Source organism: Oncorhynchus kisutch, unplaced genomic scaffold (assembly GCF_002021735.2).
Source record: "Oncorhynchus kisutch isolate 150728-3 unplaced genomic scaffold, Okis_V2 scaffold1436, whole genome shotgun sequence".
NCBI lineage: Eukaryota > Metazoa > Chordata > Actinopteri > Salmoniformes > Salmonidae > Oncorhynchus > Oncorhynchus kisutch.
In genome coordinates this window covers 4,899-27,396 of record NW_022263381.1, presented here as the reverse complement: position 1 = coordinate 27,396, position 22,498 = coordinate 4,899, and the positions used below count along the sequence as shown (strand labels likewise).

At 41.3% G+C, this 22,498-nt stretch overlaps 1 protein-coding gene across 1 annotated transcript; it reads right to left on the bottom strand.

Annotated features, from left to right (window-relative positions):
- Positions 1 to 6,132: 6,132 nt before the first annotated feature.
- Positions 6,133 to 21,514, bottom strand: LOC116366320 (NLR family CARD domain-containing protein 3-like). Its single transcript, XM_031818500.1, has 9 exons — positions 21,377 to 21,514; positions 21,057 to 21,141; positions 20,704 to 20,932; positions 18,562 to 20,326; positions 16,268 to 16,441; positions 10,495 to 10,668; positions 8,187 to 8,360; positions 7,908 to 7,954; positions 6,133 to 7,258 (listed from the first exon to the last, which is right to left on the bottom strand). Exons 1-9 carry the CDS (start codon positions 21,442 to 21,444, stop codon positions 6,729 to 6,731), a joined length of 3,246 nt encoding a protein of 1,081 aa, XP_031674360.1. The 5' UTR covers positions 21,445 to 21,514; the 3' UTR covers positions 6,133 to 6,728.
- Between the last annotated feature and the right edge of the window lie 984 nt (positions 21,515 to 22,498).

The following is a 22,498-nucleotide window of genomic DNA, read 5'->3' as shown; positions in this document are numbered from 1 at the left end:
ACATCACTATCTTCTATTTATTCAACCTGCCATCTACCCACCTGGGGACTGAGGGTTATGAGAGAACCCCCACATCACTATCTTCTATTTATTCAACCTGCCATCTACCCACCTGGGGACTGAGGGTTATGAGAGAACCCCCACATCACTATCTTCTCTTTATTCAACCTGCCATCTACCCACCTGGGGACTGAGGGTTATGAGAGAACCCCCACATCACTAGCTTCTCTTTATTCAACCTGCCATCTACCCACCTGGGGACTGAGGGTTATGAGAGAACCCCCACATCACTAGCTTCTCTTTATTCAACCTGCCATCTACCCACCTGGGGACTGAGGGTTATGAGAGAACCCCCACATCACTATCTTCTATTTATTCAACCTGCCATCTACCCACCTGGGGACTGAGGGTTATGAGAGAACCCCCACATCACTAGCTTCTCTTTATTCAACCTGCCATCTACCCACCTGGGGACTGAGGGTTATGAGAGAACCCCCACATCACTATCTTCTATTTATTCAACCTGCCATCTACCCACCTGGGGACTGAGGGTTATGAGAGAACCCCCACATCACTATCTTCTATTTATTCAACCTGCCATCTACCCAGCTGGGGACTGAGGGTTATGAGAGAACCCCCACATCACTATCTTCTATTTATTCAACCTGCCATCTACCCACCTGGGGACTGAGGGTTATGAGAGAACCCCCACATCACTAGCTTCTCTTTATTCAACCTGCCATCTACCCACCTGGGGACTGAGGGTTATGAGAGAACCCCCACATCACTATCTTCTATTTATTCAACCTGCCATCTACCCACCTGGGGACTGAGGGTTATGAGAGAACCCCCACATCACTATCTTCTATTTATTCAACCTGCCATCTACCCACCTGGGGACTGAGGGTTATGAGAGAACCCCCACATCACTAGCTTCTCTTTATTCAACCTGCCATCTACCCACCTGGGGACTGAGGGTTATGAGAGAACCCCCACATCACTATCTTCTATTTATTCAACCTGCCATCTACCCACCTGGGGACTGAGGGTTATGAGAGAACCCCCACATCACTATCTTCTATTTATTCAACCTGCCATCTACCCACCTGGGGACTGAGGGTTATGAGAGAACCCCCACATCACTAGCTTCTCTTTATTCAACCTGCCATCTACCCACCTGGGGACTGAGGGTTATGAGAGAACCCCCACATCACTATCTTCTCTTTATTCAACCTGCCATCTACCCACCTGGGGACTGAGGGTTATGAGAGAACCCCCACATCACTAGCTTCTCTTTATTCAACCTGCCATCTACCCACCTGGGGACTGAGGGGTATGAGAGAACCCCCACATCACTATCTTCTCTTTATTCAACCTGCCATCTACCCACCTGGGGACTGAGGGTTATGAGAGAACCCCCACATCACTAGCTTCTCTTTATTCAACCTGCCATCTACCCACCTGGGGACTGAGGGTTATGAGAGAACCCCCACATCACTAGCTTCTCTTTATTCAACCTGCCATCTACCCACCTGGGGACTGAGGGTTATGAGAGAACCCCCACATCACTAGCTTCTCTTTATTCAACCTGCCATCTACCCACCTGGGGACTGAGGGTTATGAGAGAACCCCCACATCACTAGCTTCTCTTTATTCAACCTGCCATCTACCCACCTGGGGACTGAGGGTTATGAGAGAACCCCCACATCACTAGCTTCTCTTTATTCAACCTGCCATCTACCCACCTGGGGACTGAGGGTTATGAGAGAACCCCCACATCACTAGCTTCTCTTTATTCAACCTGCCATCTACCCACCTGGGGACTGAGGGTTATGAGAGAACCCCCACATCACTATCTTCTATTTATTCAACCTGCCATCTACCCAGCTGGGGACTGAGGGTTATGAGAGAACCCCCACATCACTAGCTTCTCTTTATTCAACCTGCCATCTACCCACCTGGGGACTGGGGTTATGAGAGAACCCCCACATCACTATCTTCTCTTTATTCAACCTGCCATCTACCCACCTGGGGTCTGAGGGTTATGAGAGAACCCCCACATCACTAGCTTGTATGTTCTGCAGCCTTGTAAAGATAAGGAGGGGATGACTGGGAGGCAGGTTGGCATTTATTGTCATGAATTTTGCCCTGGAGGCAGTTCAGCAAAGTGGTCACTAGCTGGCACAGGCACAAAGTAATAAAATATGATTTAAATTCTAACCTTAACCCTAACCACACTGCTAATCCTTCCCTTAAATTAAGACCATAAAACAACATCCACAGCCAATTTTGACTTTGCAGCTGGCATATCTAGAGGAAATCGCGCAGTTCTGCCTCCAGGTCAAGATTCATGACAAACATCAACCTGCGACTGGCAGAGGCAATGAAGAGTCGATAACAAAGTACTGTTTTCACAATTAAAAGGCTTTTTCTTCTTTCAAGTATGTTTTATTAAGAAAAGTACAATATATCCATGTACTCGTGTACAACTATGGAAAGTATGTCCATATATAATGGAATTTGTTATTCAACATAAAAGACGTACAACAAATTATCACATTGGTATGTTAACGGAGTTTAAATGTTTAAACAGAGGATCCATCTAAAACAGTATAAACCAATATGATAAACAGAGGTTCCATCTAAAACAGTATAAACCAAGATGATAAACAGAGGATCCATCTAAAACAGTATAAACCAAGATGATAAACAGAGGATCCATCTAAAACAGTATAAACCAAGATGATAAACAGAGGATCCATCTAAAACAGTATAAACCAAGATGATAAACAGAGGCTCCATCTAAAACAGTATAAACCAAGATGATAAACAGAGGATCCATCTAAAACAGTATAAACCAAGATGGTAAACAGAGGATCCATCTAAAACAGTATAAACCAAGATGATAAACAGAGGATCCATCTAAAACAGTACAAACCAAGATGATAAACAGAGGATCCATCTAAAACAGTATAAACCAAGATGATAAACAGAGGATCCATCTAAAACAGTATAAACCAAGATGATAAACAGAGGATCCATCTAAAACAGTATAAACCAAGATGATAAACAGAGGATCCATCTAAAACAGTATAAACCAAGATGATAAACAGAGGATCCATCTAAAACAGTATAAACCAAGATGATAAACAGAGGATCCATCTAAAACAGTATAAACCAAGATGATAAACAGAGGATCCATCTAAAACAGTATAAACCAAGATGATAAACAGAGGATCCATCTAAAACAGTATAAAACAAGTGCAGTATGTTCCGAGAATGTTACTTTAACGTCAACTCATAACGTCACACTATAACTTCATGGGAGTCTTGTGGAAAGACTGCATGTTGTTTTGGGTGTGTTAAATGAGGGCTTCATCAACATTTGCAGAATATTCCTGTAATATTTTCACCTCTGTGTTTGTGGGACCACTTAGTGCTGGAATGAAGTGTTTGTTTGTTACCAATTCTATCAGAAATGATGGTCCTCATTTGAAGGTGTGGGTGGGTGTGTGTGTCGTGTGTCTGTGTGTCTGTGTGTCCAGTGTTTGTGTCAGTGTGTTTGTGTGTTCATTCTGTGTGTGTGTGTGTGTGTGTGTGTCAGTGTGTGTCCAGTGTGTGTGTCCAATGTGTGTGTCAGTGTGTGTGTGTGAGTCCAGAATGTATGTCCAGTGTGTGTCTGTGCAGTGTGTGTGTGTCCAGTGTGTGTGGGTGTGTGTATGTGTGTGTGTGTGTGTCCAGTGTGTGTGTGTGTATCAGTGTGTGTGTGAGAGTTCAGTATGTGTGTGTGTCCAGTGTGTGTGTGTGTATCAGTGTGTGTCCAGTGTTTGTGTGTCCAGAGTGTTTGTGTCCAGTGTGTGTGTGTCCAGTGTGTGTGTGTGTGTGTCAGTGTGTGTGTGTGTGTGTGTCCAGTGTGTGTGTGTATCAGTGTGTGTGTTTGTGTATCCAGTGTGTGTGTGTATCAATGTGTGTGTCTGAGATCAGTATGTGTGTGTGTCTAGTGTGTGTGTGTGTATCGGTGTGTGTCCAGTGTGTGTGTGTGTGTGTCCAGTGTGTGTGTGTGTGTGTCAGTGTGTGTGTGTGTGTGTCCAGGTTGTGTTTATATCAGTGTGTGTGTCCAGTGTGTGTGTCCACTGTGTGTGTGTGTGTGTTTGTGTGTGTGTCCAGTGTGTGTGTGTCTCCTGTGTGTGTGTTTGTGTGTGTGTCCAGTGTGTGTGTGTGTGTTCTATGTGTGTGTGTGTCTTGTGTGTATATCAGTGTGTGTGTGTGTGTGTGTGTGTGTATCAAGTGTGTGTGTCCAGTGTTTATGTGTCCAGTGTGTGTGTATGTGTCCAGTGTGTGTGCGTGTGTGTCCAGTGTGTGTCTATGTGTTCGGGTTGTGTGTGTGTCATATGTGTGTGTGACCAGTGTTTGTGTGACCAGTGTTTGTGTGTCCAGTTTGTGTGTGTTTGTGCGTGTTTGTCCAATGTTAAGGTTATTTTACCATTACCTTAAACAAATAAATCGTGTGAATTTCTATAACAATGTCCAATGTGTGTGTGTGGTTGTGTGTGTGTGTGTGTGTCCTGTGTGTGTGTGTCCAATGTTTGTGTGTGTCCAGTGTGTGTGTGTCTGTGTGTCTAGTGTTTGTGTGTGTGTTTTCAGTGTGTGTGCGTGTGTCCAGTGTTTGTGTGTCCAGTGTGTGTGTGTGTCCAATGTGTGTGTGTGTGTGTGTCCAGTGTGTGTGTGTGTGTGTGTGTGTGGGGGGGGGGGGGGGGGGTCCAATTTGTGTGTGTATTTGTGTGTGTGTCCAATGTGTGTGTGTGGTTGTGTGTGTGTGTGTGTGTCCTGTGTGTGTGTGTCCAGTGTTTGTGTGTGTGTGTGCCCAGTGTATGTGTGCTTGTGTGTGCATGTGTGTGTGTGTCCAGTGTTTGTGTATATGTGTTTTCAGTGTGTCCAGTGTGGGTGTGGGTGTCCAATGGGTGTGTGTGTGTGTCCAGTGTGTGTGTGTGTGTGTGTGTGTCCAGTTTGTGTATGTATTTGTGTGTGTCCAATGTGTGTGTGTGTGGTTGTGTGTGTGTGTCTTGTGTGTATGTGTGTGTGTGTGTGTGTGTGTGTGTGTGTGTCCAGTGTGTGTGTGTGTGTGTGTATGTGTGTCCAGTTTGTGTGTGTATTCGTGTGTGTGTCCAATGTGTGTGTGTGGTTGTGTGTGTGTGTGTGTGTGTCCAATGTGTGTGTCCAGTGTGTGTGTCCAGTGTTTGTGTGTGTGTGTCCAGTTTGTGTGTGTATTTGTGTGTGTATCCAGTTTGTGTGCGTGTGTGCCCAATGTGTGTGTGTGTGTTCGTGTATATGTGTGCAATGTGTGTGTGTGTGTGTGGTTGTGTGTGTCCAGTGTGTGTGTGTTCATTGTGTGTGTGTGTGTCCAATGGTTGTGTGTGTGTGTGTGTGTCCAATGGTTGTGTGTGTGTGTGTGTGTGTGTGTGTGTGTGTGTGTGTCCAGTGTGTGTGTGTGTGTGTGTGTGTCCAGTTTGTGTATGTATTTGTGTGTGTGTCCAATGTGTGTGTGTGGTTGTGTGTGTGTGTGTGTGTGTGTGTGTCCAGTGTGTGTGTGTATGTGTGTCCAGTTTGTGTGTGTATTTGTGTGTTTGTCCAATGTGTGTGTGTGGTTGTGTGTGTGTTTTCAGAGTGTGTGTGTGTGTGTGTGTCCAATGTGTGTGTCCAGTGTGTGTGTGTGTGTGTGTGTGTGTGTGTGTGTCCAATGTGTGTGTCCAGTGTGTGTGTGTCCAGTGTTTGTGTGTGTGTGTCCAGTTTGTGTGTGTATTTGTGTGTGTTCCAGTTTGTGTGCGTGTGCGCCCAGTGTGTATGTGTGTGCCCAATGTGTGTGTGTGTTCGTGTATATGTGTGCAATGTGTGTGTGTGTGTGTGCGTGTGTGTGTGTGTGGTTGTGTGTGTCCAGTGTGTGTGTGTTCATTGTGTGTGTGTGTGTCCAATGGTTGTGTGTGTGTGTGTTTCCAGTGTCTGTGTGTGTATGTCCAGTGTGTGTGTGTGTGTGTCCAGTGTGTTTTCAGTGTGCGTGTGTGTTGGAGGAAATTATGGTTGAAATGATTAATTATGTATACATTTAAATTAGAACCATTTATTTTAATACTATTATGTTATGGTATGAAATGTATGGGCTCTTGGTTAAGCTGTTACTGAAAATGTAAGTAATACGAATTAATTGTCTGTACCTTGTGGGAAAGGGAGAAGGAGGGCATATATCCTTTCAGACAGATAAGAATGGTTGTTTGATGTTCCATCAGTGGAGAAAAGTTTATCTTTTAGACAGATTGGAACGTTTGTTTTATGAGGGGAGTAGAAGAAGATCTCCAGACCTGAAGACACCGCGCTATTGTGTGGATCGGAGAGGGTGTGAGAAACTGATGATGTCATTTTATGTTGTCTCTTTAAAATGTAAGGTTCTTTGTATTTTTGGTCAGTACTCACTTGAATTAAACGCTGTTACCTGACTTTTAAGACTGGTCTCGATCTATTTCATGCATAATTAATGAATTTACAACTCATTAATGAAATAGAGAGAGTGCGAATTTGGTTTTGGTTACAAAACATATAGGAATTTAGAATTCCTCTAACAGTGTGTCAGTGTGTGTATGTGTCCAGTGTGTGTGTGTGTGTCCAGTGTGTGTGTGTGTGTCCAGTGTGCGTGTGTCAGTGTATGTGTGTGTCCAGTGTGTGTGTGTGTCAGGTTATTATTTCAGGGACACTGAGTCGCCATCACCCCAAACCCTAAACCCTGGATAGAGGGGCTCAGTGAATGTGGAGGTGAATGTGATAAGGTGGGTCAGTGTGTCAGAGGAGGCTCTATAGAAGGACAGAGTGCCGGCTGGCCAGTCCAGATACACTCCTACACTGTGGGAGCTGGAGGAGGGCACATCTATAGTAGTGGGATTATTATTGTGCCTGGCAATGTAACTGTTGTCAGAGCAGATCAGACTCCAGGACTTGTCATTGTATCCAAGCCAACAGTCATTACCCTTTCCTCTCCTGCTGATTCCTTTATATGTCACTCCTAAAACAGTCCTTCTCCCACTACACTTTACCTCCCAGTAACAGCGCCCAGTCAGACCCTCTCTACACAGCACCTGTCTACAGTCCTCAAATCTCTCTGGGTGATCAGGATACGGCTGCTTCTCTCTCCTCCATGTCACCTTTTTGTTATCCTCAGACAGAGAGAGGTGTCTGTTTACTGTGTTTAGGTCCAGTGTGAGATCACAGACATCTGACGGATGAAACCAGACACAATATTAGAAATCATCATTATTCACATTAGAATGTTAACTCACTTTTCACTCATTCATTTAATGTAGATGTTTCTAGGTATCAAAAGGAGAAGTTAGGGTAACTTGAGACTTGCTGAATGATCACATGTAATGCTGTATGGTAATATAAAACACGCTTATTAGCATTAATTACACACACACACACACACCACACACACACACATCCTAAACACACACACGTCTTACGTAACACGAACGTGCCACACACTCACTGAACTGTATGCATCATGAACACAAACACACACTTCTAACGTATCACACACACTGGACACACACACGCACCTGTATACATTACCACAAACACATATTACTTATGTAACCCCACACATATACATACACAGACACACACACACTGGACTCATGAACACAAACACACATTTCTTATGTAACACAAACACGCCACACACACAGACACACACATTGTCAAAGCAACTCTTTGTAAACGTTGGTGTCCCTGATTTCTGCTTCTGTAGAACTACAGCTGATATTTAATATGACCAGGTAAGTAATGATGGTGGTCTTTGACTTTGACTTAACTTGAATTAAGACTTATTCTTAGTCATATTCTTCACAGCAGTCAACACTTACATTTTCTAAGCCCAGGTTTCATTGTGTTCTCTCCACCATGTTCCACACTGTAGTGGTAAGCAGAAGAATAGACAGTCATTGAGAGATACACCTGAACTCACACACACAACCACACACACACACACACACACACACACACACACACACACACACACACACACACACACACACACACAGTAACATATAATTTTGTCCAAGTGATGGTAAGAATGTTTGTCTTAACTGGCCTAATAAGTCAAACATGTCTGAAATGAACATTGACATAAACCCTCTACATACTTGAGTTTCTCCAGTCTGCAGTGTGGATCCTCCAGTCCAGCAGAGAGCAGTCTGACTCCTGAGTCTCCTGGGTGATTGTAGCTCAGGTCCAGCTCTCTCAGGTGTGAGGGGTTTGACCTCATAGCTGAGACCAGAGAAGCACAGCCTTCCTCTGTGACGAGACAGCCTGACAGCCTGCAAAGAGTCAAATCATATTAAAACCACAATGCTATTCTTTGGTGGTGAAAATAGTGGCAGTATATTTTTTTCAACATATGCAGATATATCAGTGTCCTGAAACCTTCCATATCTATTCATAAATTAATGTATCATTATTTGAAAAGACAAATTAACAAAGTATTACTTGTAGAAAGAAAATGTATCGTACAAATATTTGAGTAGACTGACCAGACCAGTTTAAAAAGCAAAATCAGTCAAAAGACAGACAGTGAGGTATCAGATTTAGATTGGTTGAGTATACAGTCCACACCATATCTATTTGACAGTGAAGCTAACATTTAAATGTGTCTCTATACTACAACATTTTGGATTTGAGATCAAATGTTTCATATGTGGTGACAGTGTATAATGTCCCCTTTTATTTGAGGGTATTTTAATACATATCTGTTTCACCATTTAGAAAAATGCATGTATCTAGTCCCCCTATTTGAAGAAATCACAACTATTCTGACCAATTAACTTATAGTGTATTAAAGTAGTCAAAAGTGTAGTATTTGGTCCCATATTCTTTGAACACAATGATTATATCAGCCTGTGACCGGCATGATTGAGAAAGATCATGAATAAATCATGAATAATAATGAGTGAGAAAGTTACAGAGGCCACAACAAAACATGTTAACCTCTCACCATTACCAATAACAGAGGCTACAACAAAACATGCCAACCTCTCACCATTGCCAATAACAGAAGCTACAACAAAACATGCTAACCTCTCACCATTGCCAATAACAGAGACTACAACAACACATGCTAACCTCTCACCATTTGCAATAACGGAGGCTACAACAAAACATGCTAACCTCTCACCATTACCAATAACAGAGGCTACAGCAAAACATGCTAACCTCTCACCATTGCCAATAACAGAGGCTACAGCAAAACATACTAACCTCTCACCATTACCAATAACAGAGGCTACAGCAAAACATGCTAACCTCTCACCATTGCCAATAACAGAGGCTACAACAACACACTAACCTCTCACCATTACCAATAACAGAGGCTACAACAAAACATGCTAACCTCTCACCATTACCATTAACAGACGCTACAACAAAACATGCTAACCTCTCACCATTTGCAATAACGGAGGCTACAACAAAACATGCTAACCTCTCACCATTACCAATAACAGAGGCTACAGCAAAACATGCTAACCTCTCACCATTGCCAATAACAGAGACTACAACAACACATGCTAACCTCTCACCATTACCAATAACAGAGGCTACAACAAAACATGCTAACCTCTCACCATTACCAGTAACAGAGGCTACAACAAAACATGCTAACCTCTCACCATTTGCAATAACAGAGGCTACAACAAAACATGCTAACCTCTCACCATTACCAATAACAGAGGCTACAACAAAACATGCTTACCTCTCACCATTACCAATAGCAGAGGCTACAACAAAACATGCTAACCTCTCACCATTACCAATAACAGAGACTACAACAAAACATGCTTACCTCTCACCATTACCAATAACAGAGGCTACAACAAAACATGCTTACCTCTCACCATTACCAATAACAGAGACTACAACAAAACATGCTAACCTCTCACCATTACCAATAACAGAGGCTACAACAAAACATACTAACCTCTCACCATTACCAATAACAGAGGCTACAACAAAACATACTAACCTCTCACCATTACCAATAACAGAGGCTACAACAAAACAAGCTGACCTCTCACCATTACCAATAACAGAGGCTACAACAAAACATGCTTACCTCTCACCATTACCAATAGAAGAGGCTACAACAAAACATGCTAACCTCTCACCATTAACCTAATGTAAAAGGTGACATTCTGTACATTCTGTACTTTGCAGTGCTCTCTTAATTTTTTCAAGGGCTGTATGCGTATGAAAACCTTTAAGTAAAAGGTGACATTCTGTTCTGTCGCCTAATATGAAACATTATATTTCAAATCCAAAATGCTGGAGCATAGCACCACATATAAAACTGTAAGCTTCACTGTCCAAACACATATGGTGTGGACTATGTGTGTCTGGTAAACACATGTGGATCTGGTGAACAGTTATCACTTGTTGTCCAACTACAGGAATACTGACCTCAGAGTCTCCAGTTTACAGTGGGGATTCCCCAGTCCAGCAGAGAGCAGCTCCACTCCTGAATCCTGCAGGTCGTTGTTACTCAGGTCCAGCTCTCTCAGGTGTGAGGGGTTTGAACTGAGATCTGAAGCCAACACTTCACAGGATGTGTCTGTGAGTTTACAGTCAGTGAGTCTGCAAACACAGAAGAAATTCAATGACAGACAGATTGTATTAAATTGTTACACTCAGCTTTCTCTGCTTACGCTGTTACCCGTGCATAAATAATGTGCTGGATTTGAGAGAGCTGAGACCAGAGAAGCACAGCCTTCCTCTGTGACTAGACAGCCTGACAGCCTGCAAAGAGTCCAATCATATGAAAACCACACTGCTATTCTTTGGTGGTGAAAATAGTGGCAGTATATTTTTTTCTACATTTTCATATATATCAGTGTCCTGAAACCTGCCATATCTATTAATAAATGGTTGTTTCATTATTTGAAATGACAAATTATTAAAGCATTGCCTGCTCAATATTTGAGTAGACTGACCAGACCAGTTTAAAAAGCAGCATCAGTCAAAAGACAGACAGTGAGGTATCAGATTTAGATTGATTGAGGATACAGTCCACACCATATCTATTTGACAGTGAAGCTAACATTTAAATGTGACTCTATACTCCAACATTTTGGATTTGAGATCAAATGTTTCATATGTGGTGACAGTGTATAATGTCCCCTTTTATTTGAGGATATTTTAATACATATCTGTTCACCATTTAGAAAAATAAATGTCACACCCTGACCATAGTTTGCTTTCTATGTTTTGGTTGGTCAGGGTGTGATCTGAGTGGGCATTCTATGTTGGATGTCTTGTTTGTCTATTTCTATGTCTGGCCTGATATGGTTCTCAATCAGAGGCAGGTGTTAGTCATTGTCTCTGATTGGGAACCATATTTAGGTAGCCTGGGTTTCACTGTGTGTTTGTGGGTGATTGTTCCTGTCTCTGTGTTTGCACCAGATAGGACTGTTTCGGTTTTCACATTTCATTATTTTGTAGTTTATTCATGTATAGTTTTTCCTTCATTAAACAAACATGAATCATCACAACGCTGCATTTTGGTCCGACTCTACTTCACCTAAGGAAAACCGTTACAATAAAAGCACTTTATGTATCCAGTCCGCCAATTTGAAGAGGTCATAATTATTCTGACCAATTCACTTATAGTGTTTTAAAGTCATCAAAATAATAGTATTTGGTGTGATATTCCTTTAACGCAATGACTACATCAAGCTTATGACTCAAACTCATTGATTGCATTTGCAGTTTGTTTTGGTTATGTTTTGTCCAATATTAAAATGGTGGATGATGACTAGAGTAAATGTCTTTCTTAGTGAGTGGACAACATGTTTCTAAACACTACTAAATTAATCCGGATGATGCCATTATTTAGAAAAATCATAAATGAATCATTAATAATAACGATTGAGAATGTTACAGAGGCTACAACAAAACATACTCTCCTCTCAGCATTACCAATAACAGAGGCCACAACAAAACATGCTAACCTCTCACCATTACCAATAACAGAGGCTACAACAATACATGCTAACCTCTCACCATTACCTATAACAGAAGCTACAAAAAAACATACTAACCTCTCACTATTAACCTCAAATAAAAAGGTGACATTCTGTACTGTCACCTAATATGAAACATATTTCAAATCCAAAATGCTGGAGCATAGCACCACACATAAAACTAAGCTTCACTGTCCAAACTCATATGGTGTGGGCTATGTGTACCTGGTAAACACATGTGGATCTGGTGAACAGTTACCACTTGTTGACAAACTACAGGAATACTGACCTCAGAGTCTCCAGTTTACAGTGGGGATTCCCCAGTCCAGCAGAGAGCAGCTCCACTCCTGAATCCTTCAGGTCATTGTTACTCAGATCCAGCTCTCTCAGGTGTGAGGGGTTTGAACTGAGATCTGAAGCCAACACTTTACAGGATGTGTCTGTGAGTTTACAGTCAGTGAGTCTGCAAACACAGAAGAAATTAAATGACAGACAGATTGTATTAAATTGTTACACTCAGATTTCTCTGCTTACGCTGTTACCTGTGCATAAATAATGTGCTGGATTTGACCACAGAGCTTAGACCAGAGAAGCACAGCCTTCCTCTGTGACTAGAAAGCCTGACAGCCTGCAAAGAGTCAAATCATATGAAAACCACACTGCTATTCTTTGGTGGTGAAAATAGTGGCAGTATATTTTTTTCTACATTTTCATATATATCAGTGTCCTGAAACCTGCCATATCTATTAATAAATGGTTGTTTCATTATTTGAAATTACAAATTATTAAAGCATTGCCTGCTCAATATTTGAGTAGACTGACCAGACCAGTTTAAAAAGCAGCATCAGTCAAAAGACAGACAGTGAGGTATCAGATTTAGATTGATTGAGGATACAGTCCACACCATATCTATTTGACAGTGAAGCTAACATTTAAATGTGTCTCAATACTCCAACATTTTGGATTTGAGATCAAATGTTTCATATGTGGTGACAGTATATAATGTCACCTTTTATTTGAGGATATTTTAATACATATCTGTTCACCATTTAGAAAAATAAAAGCACTTTATGTATCCAGTCCGCCAATTTGAAGATGTCATAATTATTCTGACCAATTCACTTATAGTGTATTAACTTCATGGATATAGGGGGCGCTATTTTAATTTTTGGATGAAAAACGTTCCTGTTTTAAACAAGATATTTTGTCACAAAAAGATGCTCGACTATGCATATAATTGACAGCTTTGGAAAGAAAACACTCTGACGTTTCCAAACCTGCAAATATATTGTCTGTGAGTGCCACAGAACTGATGTTACAGGCGAAACCCAGAAAAAAATCCAATCAGGAAGTGCCGCATTTTTTGAAACAGCCTCATGCCAATGACTCCTTATATGGCTGTGAAGGAGCTAGCAGTCAGCTTACGTTTTCCCCAAGGTGTCTGCAGCATTGTGACGTCTTTTTAGGCATTTCCATTGGAGAATGGCTGTAAGAGACCATATAGGGCAAGTGGACGCATGGTGTCTCCCGGAGAAAACGTTGCGTAAAATACTGAGGTAGCCATTTTTCCAATAGTTTCTTATGAGAAACCAACTGCCTCCACTGATATATTATTGAATATACAGTGCCTTGCGAAAGTATTCGGCCCCCTTGAACTTTGCGACCTTTTGCCACATTTCAGGCTTCAAACATTAGATTTAAAACTGTATTTTTTTGTGAATAATCAACAACAAGTGGGACACAATCATGAAGTGGAACGACATTTATTGGATATTTCAAACTTTTTTAACAAATCAAAAACGGAAAAATTGGGCAAAATTATTCAGCCCCTTTACTTTCAGTGCAGCAAACTCTCTCCAGAAGTTCAGTGAGGATCTCTGAATGATCCAATGTTGACCTAAATGACTAATGATGATAAATACAATCCACCTGTGTGTAATCAAGTCTCCGTATAAATGCACCTGCACTGTGATAGTCTCAGAGGTCCGTTAAAAGCGCAGAGAGCATCATGAAGAACAAGGAACACACCAGACAGGCCCGAGATACTGTTGTGAAGAAGTTTAAAGCCGGATTTGGATACAAAAAGATTTCCCAAGCTTTAAACATCCCAAGGAGCACTGTGCAAGCGATAATATTGAAATGGAAGGAGTATCAGACCACTGCAAATCTACCAAGACCTGGCCGTCCCTCTAAACTTTCAGCTCATACAAGGAGAAGACTGATCAGAGATGCAGCCAAGAGGCCCATGATCACTCTGGATGAACTGCAGAGATCTACAGCTGAGGTGGGAGACTCTGTCCATAGGACAACAATCAGTCGTATATTGCACAAATCTGGCCTTTACGGAAGAGTGGCAAGAAGAAAGCCATTTCTTAAAGATATCCATAAAAAGTGTTGTTTAAAGTTTGCCACAAGCCACCTGGGAGACACACCAAACATGTGGAAGAAGGTGCTCTGGTCAGATGAAACCAAAATTGAACTTTTTGGCAACAATGCAAAATGTTATGTTTGGCGTAAAAGCAACACAGCTCATCACCCTGAACACACCATCCCCACTGTCAAACATGGTGGTGGCAGCATCATGGTTTGGGCCTGCTTTTCTTCAGCAGGGACAGGGAAGATGGTTAAAATTGATGGGAAGATGGATGGAGCCAAATACAGGACCATTCTGGAAGAAAACCTGATGGAGTCTGCAAAAGACCTGAGACTGGGATGGAGATTTGTCTTCCAACAAGACAATGATCCAAAACATAAAGCAAAATCTACAATGGAATGGTTCAAAAATAAACATATCCAGGTGTTAGAATGGCCAAGTCAAAGTCCAGACCTGAATCCAATCGAGAATCTGTGGAAAGAACTGAAAACTGCTGTTCACAAATGCTCTCCATCCAACCTCACTGAGCTCGAGCTGTTTTGCAAGGAAAATTTCAGCCTCTCGATGTGCAAAACTGATAGAGACATACCCCAAGCGACTTACAGCTGTAATCGCAGCAAAAGGTGACGCATCAAAGTATTAACTTAAGGGGGCTGAATAATTTTGCACGCCCAATTTTTCAGTTTTTGATTTGTTAAAAAAGTTTGAAATATCCAATAAATGTCGTTCCACTTCATGATTGTGTCCCACTTGTTGTTGATTCTTCACAAAAAAATACAGTTTTATATCTTTATGTTTGAAGCCTGAAATGTGGCAAAAGGTCGCAAAGTTCAAGGGGGCCGAATACTTTCGCAAGGCACTGTATATGTTAAAAACACTTTGAGGATGGATCCTAAACAACGTTTGCCGTGTTTCTGTCGATATTATGGAGCAAATTTTGAAAAAAGTTTGGCGTTATAGTTGAAGTATTTTCGGTCGATTTCTCAGCCAAGCAGGATGAACAAAGGTGACGTTTTTCGCATACAAAAATATTATTTTTGGAAAAAAGGAACATTTGCTATCTAACTGGGAGTCTCCTGAGTGAAAGCATCTGAAGCTCTTCAAAGGTAAATGGTTTAATTTGGTTGCTTTTCTTATTTGCCAGCACAGCCTAGCATAGCATTATGCCATGCTAAACTTACACAAATGCTTGTCTAGCGTTGGCTGTAACGCATATTTTGAAAATCTGAGATGATAGTGTTAACAAAAGGCTAAGCTTGTGTTTCAATATCTGTATTTAATTTCATTTGCGATTTTCATGAATAGGAAACGTTGCGTTATGGTAATGAGCTTGAGGCTATGATTACGCTCCCGGATACGGGATTGCTCGACGCTAGAGGTTAAAGTAGTCAAAAGAATAGTATTTTAAGGCAATAAATAGGCCATAGTGGCGAAGTAATTACAATTTAGCAATTAACACTGAGTGATAGATGTGTAGATGAGGATGTGCAAGTAGAAATGCTGGTGTGCAAAAGAGCAGAAAAGCTAAATCAAAAATGGGGATGAGGTAGGAGTTGGTTGGATGGGCTATTTACAGATGGGCTGTGTACAAGTGCAGCGATCGGTAAGCTGCTCTGAGAGCTGATGCTTAAAGTTAATGAGGGAGATAATAAGGGAGATAATAAGTCTCCAACTTCAGTGATTTTCTGTACTCAAATCCAAAATGCTGGAGCATAGCACAAAATGTAAAACTGTAAGCTTCACTGTCCAAACACATATGGTGTGGACTATGTTTGTCTGGTAAACACATGTGGATCTGGTGAACAGTTATCACTTGTTGACCAACTACTGGAATACTGACCTCAGAGTCTCCAGTTTACAGTGGGGATTCCCCAGTCCAGCAGAGAGCAGCTCCACTCCTGAATCCTTCAGGTCATTGTTACTCAGATCCAGCTCTCTCAGGTGTGAGGGGTTTGAACTGAGAACTGAGACCAACACTTTACAGGATGTGTCTGTGAGTTTACAGCCAGTGAGTCTGCAAACACAGAAGAAAAACAATGACAGACAGGTTGTATTAAAATGTTATGCTTAGCTTTCCCTGCTTATGCTGTAACCTGTGGACAAATAATGTGTTGGGTTTGACCACAGAGCTGAGACTAGAGAAGCACAGCCTTCCTCTGTGACTAGACAGCCTGACAGCCTGCGAAGAGTAATATCATATTAAAATCACACTGATATTCTTTGGTGGTGAAAATAGTGGCAGTATATTTTTTTCTACATATTCAGAAAAATCAGTGTCCTGAAAGCTGCCATATCTATTCATAAATGAATGTATCATTATTAGAAATGATTATAAATTACTAATTATTGGAAATGACAAATTATCAAAGTATTGCTTATAGAGAAAACAATGCATATTACAAATATTTGAGTAGACTGACCAGACCAGTTTAAAAAGCAGTATCAGTCAAAAGACAGACAGTGAGGTATCAGATTTAGATTGATTGAGTATACAGTCCACACCATATCTATTTTGACAGTGAAGCTAACATTTTAAATGTGGCTCTATACTCCAACATTTTGGATTTGGGATCAAATGTTTCATGTGTATTTAATGTCACCTTTTATTTGAGGGTATTTTCATACATATCTGTTTCACATTTTGAAATGAAAGCACTTTATTTATCTAGTCCCCCTATTTTATGAAATAACAAGTATTCTGACAAATGATCTCATAGTGTATTAAAGTTGTCAAAAGTATAGCATTTGGTCTGGTATTCCTTTAACGCAATGACTACATCAAGAATGTGACTCAAACTTGTTAATTGCGTTTGCAGTTTGTTTTGGTTGTGTTTTGGGCTATATTTGGCTGTCTAGTAGATAACATGTTGTGTATGATCTTTGTGCCTCTGTAACTTTCTCATTCATCATCATTCACGATTCATTCATGATTATTTATAATCATGGCAGCATCCACATACCCAGATCATCACCGATCCTCCACCAAATTTCACAGTGGTTGCGAGACCTGGAGAGACCTACAAGCCACAGTGTCTCGAACCCACTGTGAAATTTGGTTGAGGATCGGTGATGATCTGGGGGTGCTTCAGCAAGGCTTCAATCGGGCAGATTTGTCTCTGTGAAGGACGCATGAATCAAGCCACGTACAAGGTTGTCACAAACATCAATGTTAAAGACTGGTGGAGAGCATGCCAAGACGCATAAAAGCTGTGATTGAAAATCAGGGTTATTCCACCAAATATTGATGACTGAACTCTTCCTAAGTTAAAACATTAGTATTGTGTTGTTTAAAAATGATTTTGAACTTATTTTCTTTGCATTCGAGGTCTGATAACACTGCATCCTTTTTGTTATTTTGCCCATTTCTGCAAATAATTGCTCTAAATGACAATATTACTGGGGGGAATTTGGGAAACATGTTGTGAGTAGAATATAGAATAAAACAAAAATGTTAATTTCACCCAAACACCTAAAAATAGTAAAAACAGAAAAACTGATAACTTTGCAGTGCTCTCTTAATTTTTTTCAAGGGCTGTATGTGTATGAAAACCTTTAAGTAAAAGGTGACATTCTGTTCTGTCGCCTAATATGAAACATTCTATCTCAAATCCAAAATGCTGTGTGCCTGGTAAACACATGTGGATCTGGTGAACAGTTATCACTTGTTGACCAAATAAAGGAATACTGACCTCAGAGTCTCCAGTTTACAGTGGGGATTCCCCAGTCCAGCAGAGAGCAGCTTCACTCCTGAATCCTTCAGGTCATTGTTACTCAGATCCAGCTCTCTCAGGTGTGAGGGGTTTGACTTCAGAGCTGAGACCAGAGAAGCACAGCCTTTCTCCGTGACTCCACAGCCTGACAGCCTGACAAAGAGATCATCATGAATTCACAAACACACTGCTAATTTAACAAGTAGTGTAGAAGGACAATGGCAGATGCATTTGGTGTATTCTTCCAATCAACATATAGATTCATCATCCGTCTCCAAGAATTGTATGTTGATAATGTTATAATAATGTGCAAATCAAAGCATTTATTCAGTTTGTTTTTCAATGTAAAATTATATTACGTATTTTTCTCTAAACTTATTATTTCTTCCTGATGATTAGTTCATATGTCATTTTATTTACTCACATAGCAGCTCTGGAGGCTTTGACCACTGGCAGCAGCCTCAGAAGACCTTTCTCTGATCTGGAGTATTTCTTCAGGTCAAACACATCCAGCTCCTTTTCTGAAGTCAGCAACACAAAGACCAGAGCTGACCACTGTGCAGGTGACAGTTTGGCTTCGGAGACACTTCCTGAGCTCAGGTAGCTTTGGATCTCCTCCACTAGAGAACAGTCATTCAGTTCATTCAGACAGTGGAAAAGATTGATGATCCTCTCTGGAGAGTGATTGTCCCTGATCTTCTTCTTGATGTACTTGACTGTTTCTTCATGGCTCTGTGAGCTGCTTCTTGTCTTTGTCAGTAGACCTCGTAAGTGCTTCTGATTGGACTCCAGTGAGAGGCCCAGAAGGAAGCGGAGGAAAAGGTCCAGGTTTCCCGTCTCACATCGTAAGGCTTTATCCACAGCAAACTTGTAGAAAGTAACTTCAGGCTCGTCTTTTGTTTGAAGTTTGTCCATTAGATTCTCATTGTTGTTGATGAATGACAGGAGCACATATACAGCAGCCAGAAACTCCTGAATGCTCAGATGCACAAAGCAGTACACCCTGTCCTGGTACAGCCCACATTCCTCTTTAAAGAACTGTGTACACAATCCTGAGTACACTGAGGCTTCATTGACATCAATGCCAGCCTCTTTCAGGTCTTCTTCATAGAAAATCAGATTGCCCTTCACAAGCTGTTGAAAAGCCAGTTTTCCCAGTGACAGAATGCTCTCTTCATTCCAGTGTTGAGCTGTGTCTTCTTTCCCAATATACTTTTCATTATTCTGTTTGGTATGGAACACCACAAGGTGTATGTACATCTCAGTCAGAGTCTTGGGCATCTCTTCTCTCTTATGTTCCAGGATGTGTTCAAGGACTGTTGCAGAAATCCAACAGAAGACTGGAATGTGGCACATGATGTGGAGGCTTCTTGATGTCTTTATGTGTGAGATGATTCTGCTGGCCAGGTTCTCATCACTGAATCTCTTCCTGAAGTACTCCTCCTTCTGTGGGTCATTGAACCCTCGTACCTCTGTCACTTGGTCAACACACACTGAAGGTATCTTATTGGCTGCTGCAGGTCGGGTAGTTATCCAGAGGAGAGCAGAGGGAAGCAGATTTCCCTTGATGAGGTTTGTCAGCAGAACATCCACTGAGTTTGACTTTGTGACGTCACAACAGATCTTGTTCTTCTGGAAGTCTAGGGGCAGTCGGCACTCATCCAGACCATCAAAGATGAACAGAACTTTGTACTTGTCGTAGTTGGATATTCTTGATTCTTTGGTTTCCATTGAGAAGTGAATGAGAAGTTCAATCAAAGTGAGATATTCACCTTTCATCAAATTCAGCTCGCGGAAAGGGAATAAAAATACAAATTGGACATCCTGATTTGCTATTCCTTCAGCCCAGTCCAGAATGAACTTCTGCACAGAGACTGTTTTTCCAATGCCAGCGACTCCCTTTGTCAGCACAGTTCTGATAAGTTTGTCTTGTCCAGTTAAGGGTTTGAAGATGTCGTTACATTTGATTGCAGTCTCTGGTCTTGCTTGTTTCCTGGTTGTTGTCTCAATCTGTCTCATCTCATGTTCATTATTGACCTCTCCTGTTCCACCCTCTGTGATGTAGAGCTCTGTGTAGATCTTATTGAGAAGTGTTGGGTTTCCTTGTTTAGCGATCCCCTCAAATACACATTGAAACCTCTTCTTTAGATTAGATTTGAGTTCACGTTGGCAAATCACAGCAAGCTCATCTGAATCCAGAAATAACAGAGGATATTAATATTATGTCTGTTTTAATGCCTACAGTATTGTAGGACTGTTATAAAGTTTCACATTATAATAATTTCTTCTCTTAACTGACTGTATAAATGTGTAAATGTTTTCATAATGCATTACAGACTGGTGTGACTGATTATATTATTATTGGTATTATTGATGGTATTATTAATGTTCTCTCTCTCTCTCTCTAAATTAATCACCACATCCCTGCTGCTACAATATTAGGTCATTAGGTGTTGTGTTAAGGCTGCTACAATATCATTGAGTTAATAAGCTACTTTAGTTGTACTTTAGCTTCAGCTTTAAAATGTTATCAAACAGCAATCCACATGATTCAGACAGCTCTTACTTTTCTCCAGTGTGTCAGCAAGCTCCTTCTGGTTCATTTTCCTCAGGACGTGCAGTGTGATCTTCAGAGCCCCCTCTCTGGCACTGCTCTCCTGCTTCTCATCTTCAGCATCCACCACTTCCTTATCCTGCTTCTGACCCTCAAAGCCTTCTGAGAGTTCTGGACTAAGAATCCTCTTGAACATCTTCAGTTCGTTCTTCACAAATGTCATAATATTCTCTTCAAGCAACTGAAATAAATCAAGTAAATATAATTAGCAAGAGACAAAATGCTTTCTCATTAACACATTAATGAATGAAAGACAGATAAGCTTTATTTAAACATAAACAAATGTACATAACAGGACCACATACACTGAATATGTAGTCTAGGTCTGTTTGATGACTTTGGGAAGACTGTCCACTGAGAATCTCTGACTCTGAACTCTCATGTTGGTTTCTGTGGACAAAACATGAGATTACATCTCCTCATCCAGGGAGTGCACACACACACACACACACACACAGGGAGAGGATTTTGTGTTTGTTTAATATTGTTTTAGTTGATAAAATTGATAAAATAATTTGCCTATGGATTATCAAAAGAACAAAAACAAATAGGAAAGTGGGAGAGGAGAAATGACTAGAGACAGTGTTGTTTAACTCACTGACCATGACCCATGAGTTCTTCTTACCTTTGTTCAGTAGAAAAGTCTCCCTCTCTAAACACTACAGGTTGTTCCATAGACCGGTCACTCTTCATGGACACACAGCTGGGTACAGGGGAGGCAGGTCTCTTCTGCTTGATTGGTCTTAAACACAACAGAGACAAACATTACATCTCTCATCTACTCTAAGTGCCTAGCTCCACTCCTATTTCCCAGGCGCTCTCTTTTGATTACTTCTGTAACCGTAATAGCCTTGGTTTCATGCATGTTAACATTAGAAGCCTCCTCCCTAAGTTTGTTTTATTCACTGCTTTAGCATACTCTGCCAACCCGGATGTTCTAGCTGTGTCTGAATCCTGGCTTAGGAAGACCACCAAAAATTCTGAAATGTTCATCCCAAACTACAACATTTTCAGACAAGATAGAACTGCCAAAGGGGGCAGTTTTGCAATCTACTGCAAAGATAGCCTGCAGAGTTCTGTCCTACTATCCAGGTCTGTACCCAAACAATTTGAACTTCTACTTTTAAAAATCCACCTCTCTCACCATTGCCGCCTGCTATAGACCACCTTCTGCCTCCAGCTGTGCTCTGGACACCATATGTGAACTGATTGCCCCCCATCTATCTTCAGAGCTTGTGCTGCTAGTTTACCTAAACTGGAACATGCTTAACACCCCAGCCATCCTACAATCTAAGCTTGATGCCCTCAATCTCACACAAATTATCAATGAACCTACCAGGTACCTCCCCAAAGCCTTAAACACGGGCACCCTCATAGATATCCTCCTAACCAACTTGCCCTCTAAATACACCTCTGCTGTCTTCAACCAAGATCTCAGCGATCACTGCCTCATTGCCTGCATCCGTAATGGGTCAGCGGTCAAACGACCTCCACTCATCACTGTCAAACGCTCCCTGAAACACTTCAGCGAGCAGGCCTTTCTAATCGACCTGGCCGGGGTATCCTGGAAGGATATTGATCTCATCCCGTCAGTAGAGGATGCCTGGTTATTTAAAAAAAAAAAGATTAAATGCCATCCTAACCATCTTAAATAAGCATGCCCCATTCAAGAAATTTAGAACCAGGAACAGATATAGCCCTTGGTTCTCCCCAGACCTGACTGCCCTTAACCAACACAAAAACATCC